General features: G+C 37.3%; 1 protein-coding gene across 1 annotated transcript; it reads right to left on the reverse strand.

Moving 5' to 3' along the window:
* Positions 1 to 209: 209 nt before the first annotated feature.
* Positions 210 to 1,222, reverse strand: LOC127105754 (nodulin-related protein 1). The gene has a single exon (XM_051042957.1). It carries the CDS (start codon positions 1,012 to 1,014, stop codon positions 586 to 588), a length of 429 nt encoding a protein of 142 aa, XP_050898914.1. The 5' UTR covers positions 1,015 to 1,222; the 3' UTR covers positions 210 to 585.
* Between the last annotated feature and the right edge of the window lie 3,351 nt (positions 1,223 to 4,573).

Genomic DNA, 4,573 nt, shown 5'->3' on the forward strand with positions numbered 1-4,573 from the left:
GAACGAAAGTGAGAGAAATTTAAGATTAACATGGTGTGTCTCTTGATGTGACATATTCGTTAGGCTTTTATATTTATTTATTTTTGTGTGTGTATCCATATAATTTTCCTTTTGAAATTGTGTTCATATTTCTCCTAAATATATCAAAGTGATAACAAAAGCAATAAGAAAATGTATGGCTGAATGACAAGAAGAAAGATGGGTCTGAGTTAAACAGACAAAAAGAATGGATGAAGTTATCATAAAAATGAAATCTCAAATCTAACATATTATTCGTGACATAAATCTCTGAATTCCAACTTTCAACTAGGAAGCCACTAGTCATAACCATAATAACTGTCTAATGAAGTTGTTATGTTACTAAACAGGAAACAGGACACAAGAACAAAGTGTCATGCTAGACAGGAACGAAATTACATGTAGCCAAAAGAGACTAAATTAAATACAAGAAAGGAAACATGATTGAATAATTACATACAACAGAATTAGTTAAAACATACACAAACTGGGAAGGACCTTGGTTCAAACATAGTCTCTTTTACGGATCAATACAATATGCGGAGTCTAAATCAATGATATTTCTTTTCATTTATGAAAGAAACCTCCTGCAGCCTTTGCAAAATCACCAAGGCCATGGCCATGTCCACCTGATTCTCCACCGTCGGTTTTGGCAGTATCATCGCTTTTGTGGTGATCCGGTTTGGAAGTTGGATGATCAGCAGTTGCAGCGGCGGCGGTGGTGGGATGATAGTGATGAAGATAATCAGCAGCCTTATCAACGTACTGTCCTAACCCTTTCTGATCATCCAATTTGGCATAATCACCAATTGCATCTAGAAGATCTCCAGCTGCATCAGCCACCTTCCCTTTGTCCACCGCCTTCCCATCAGGTCCTGGCCCGAAACCTGACTGTGCTGCCTCTGCTACCAGTTTTGCGCTTGCCATAAGCTCGCTCGTTGAATGCTTCTTCCCTTCTCCGCTCCCTGTGGTGTTGTGAGATTCCGAAGAAGCCATTACCGCTTTGATGATAATTCAATTTACAGGAGTTGGATTCTGCAAGATTTGAAGATTTTAACAGGTTTTCGATTATTGATAAACTCAGGGTGATTTTTTTTCAGGAAAAATATCTATGGAAATTATGGTTGAAGATGTTAATGGCGTCTACCTTATCGTTAAATACAGTGGGAATACAATGGGAAATACGTGTCCTTTGAAACACTGTTTGAGGAAAACCGTGCTCTTTTAACTATGATGTCTCCTTCTTTCTCTCTCTATCTCACAATATAATATCATATTTAAATTAAAAATTATTTCTTTCAAATCAATATTTTAAATTTGTAATATAGTATTAATTATTTTATCAACTTTACCATCCCAAAAATTATTTGATTGGTCGAGGTATGAAATCGGAATCAAGGTGTATCTCTCAGAAATGTTAGGACCAACTATATTTCTCTCGGATTTTGGTATGCTCGTATATAGTCCGAAAAATTTATGAGGTCGGGAAATTATTACCAAGTCGGTCATTATGTATATCCTGGACTCAATTTACCGGACTCGGAAAGGACTGACCAAGTCGGAGTCGTTATGACACTCCAAGGGACGAGTCCATACAAATAGTAAATGACGAGTCCGTTATAGATGGTTAATAATGAGTCAGGCATAAAATGGTTAATAATTACTTATTCAAACCACGTCCCTTCAACATCCAAGGGAGAGTCAGACTTGCATATAAATAGGGATCAACAGGAGAAATAAAGAGGAGGGGCGCGATAGGGTGAGTAACATGAGAAAATAAACTATTGGATGAGAGTAACATAAAAGCAATATGCTTGTAAGACACAGGGATCCCATGAACGGAGTCGACAACCTCATCCCCCTATATCAATCACAGGCACATTAACGAATCATTTTATGCTCTCCTTAACTAATAACAAGGAAGTCAACCTTTTAATATTTTAACAAGAACATTTGGCGCCCCCCGTGGAGCTCCGATAAAACTAACATGGCCACCCAATTCTCACAAAATCAATTTGTACTACTAACTGTAACAGACGATAACGGTGCTGTAATAGATCCCATTCATCTTAACAAACTATTTTGTGAATTTTATATTATGTGTGTAATATTACTGTTTGTAAATGTTGTGTATTTGTATGTCTTATGTCCTCGGTGCTAATGGATGGAATTGTTGAGTATCGGCGCCACCACGAGAATCAACAGTGAAGTTATACAGACCAAACAAAACATATATATGAGGGACTTCATTCATATCTCCATATTCAGCTCACTCCTTAGAGGGACAATGGAGGCTCTCCATCTGATCTCGAGGTCACAATAGGAGCAGCCCTCGCGAGTAAGGCATCAAAAGATCGACTTCACGGCATGGTGGGTCTACAATCTATGACGGTAACACAATTCCAAACCAGATAGGTTGGCTTCAATTTCCCAGAAGAAAGAAATTGAGGAATCAATGATGGGGCTACGATCGTGAATTCAAATGATGTCACGTTGGTGGATTCCATGATTCGAACTTAGCGGTTAGTTGAAATTGAACCAGTTAAACAAGTTGTCGGCATGAATGAAATGTTGAAATATTAAACTTGATTTGGGCCTAACCATATTATTTGATTTTTGGGCTTAGTTTATTTTGAGTAATCTTTCTAGAAAACTCTTGTAGTATTTGGAGTGTCTAGATATTTCTTAGGGTTGTAATACTTTCTAGAATACTCTTTGAATGTCTAGAGTTGAGAACTCTCTAGAATTAGTGTGTCTAGAGTTCTCCTTATATTATTATAAATAGAGATGCAATCCTACACTTTTGTATCAAGCAAAAGTACAAAGTTCTCTCTTCCATAAATAATTCTCCTACCTATCAAGTTTCTATTCGAGCCTCTAATATTCCCACACACTTTCCATAAACACAAAAATAATTTATTTCCATCAAAGTGGTATCAGAGCTTCAAGGTCCTCAAAAAATGGAGAATAGAGGTTTCCCTTTCCAAATGCCAATGCTCACAAAGAACAACTATGACAATTGGAGTATAAAGATGAAGGCGCTACTAGGAGCTCAAGATGTGTCAGATATCATTAAGAAAGGCTTCAAGGAGAAAGATGAAGCCTCACTGAGCCAGGGTGTAAAGGAGACATTGAAGGAGTCAAGAAAGAGAGACAAGAAATCTCTCTTCCTCATTTATCAATCGGTAGATGAAGATACATTTAAGAAGATCTCCAACGCAATGACGGGCAAAGAAGCATGGGACAAACTTCAAACCTACAACAAAAGAGTGGAACAGGTGAAAAAGATTCGTCTTCAAACTCTTAGAGGTGATTTTGAATGTTTATTTATGGAAGAGTCCAAGTCAGTTTCTGATTATTTTTCCCGAGTATTGGTCGTAGTCAATCAACTTAAAAGAAATAGTGAAGATGTTGATGAGGTGAAAGTTATGTAGAAAATACTTCTCACTTTAAATCCAAGTTTTAACTTCATTGTTACCAAGAAAACAAGGATTTAAAGACCATGACTATTGAGCAACTCATGGGTTCCTTACAAGCATACAAAGAAAAAAAAAGATAAAAATTAAACAAAAGGAGGCTATGGAGCAATTACTGTAACTCAACATAAAGGAAACAAATTATTCATATTACAAGAGCCAAAGAGGACGAGGTCGTGGCCAAGATCGTGATCGTGGGCGTGGACGAGGACATGGAGGAGAAGGAAGAGGTGGTTACAACAACTACTCTAACAATTGAGAAAGAAGTTGGAGTCCGTAAGCAACAAGAGGTCGTGGAAGAGGAAAATCATGGTCGAAGTGTGACAAATCACAAATCAAGTGCTTCAACTGCAACAAGATCGGTCATTATGCATCTGAGTGTAGATTCTCAAAGAAGGTTGTGGAGAGAGCTAACTTTGTAGAAGAAAAAGGCGGAGAAGAAGAAACTTTGTTGCTTGCGTGCCAAAACCAAGTTGAAGAGAAAAGAAACAAGTGGTACCTCGACATCGACGCAAGCAATGACATATGCGACGATCGAAGCATGTTCATAGAGATCAATGAAGCGACAACTGGAAATGTCTCATTTGGAGATGACTCAAACATATTGGTTAAATGGAAAGGTAAAATTCTTATACACTTGAAGAATGGGAGTCATCAATTCATATCCAATGTCTACTATGTTCCTAACATGAAGAATAATATTTTGAGCTTGGGACAATTATTAGAGAAAGGTTATGACATCCACTTGAAGAACATAGTCTTTTCTTAAGAGATTGTAAGCATAACTTGATTGATAAGGTGCCTATGTCAAATAATAGAATGTTCCTATTGAACATTCAAAATGATGTTGCAAAGTATCTCAAGACTTGCTATACTGACTTTTCATGGATATGGCATCTACGATTCAAACATCACAACTTCAACAATCTAAAATGTTTGTCAAAGAAGGAGATGGTGAAAGGCTTGCCTAGTATAAACCACCTAGACCAACTGTGTGAAGGATGTCTAGTTGGGAAGCAATTCCGGAAAATATTTCAAAAGGAACCAACGTCAAGAGCGACAAAACTGCTAGAGCTCAT

Source organism: Lathyrus oleraceus, chromosome 7, assembly GCF_024323335.1.
Source record: "Lathyrus oleraceus cultivar Zhongwan6 chromosome 7, CAAS_Psat_ZW6_1.0, whole genome shotgun sequence".
Taxonomy (NCBI): Eukaryota; Viridiplantae; Streptophyta; class Magnoliopsida; order Fabales; family Fabaceae; genus Lathyrus; species Lathyrus oleraceus.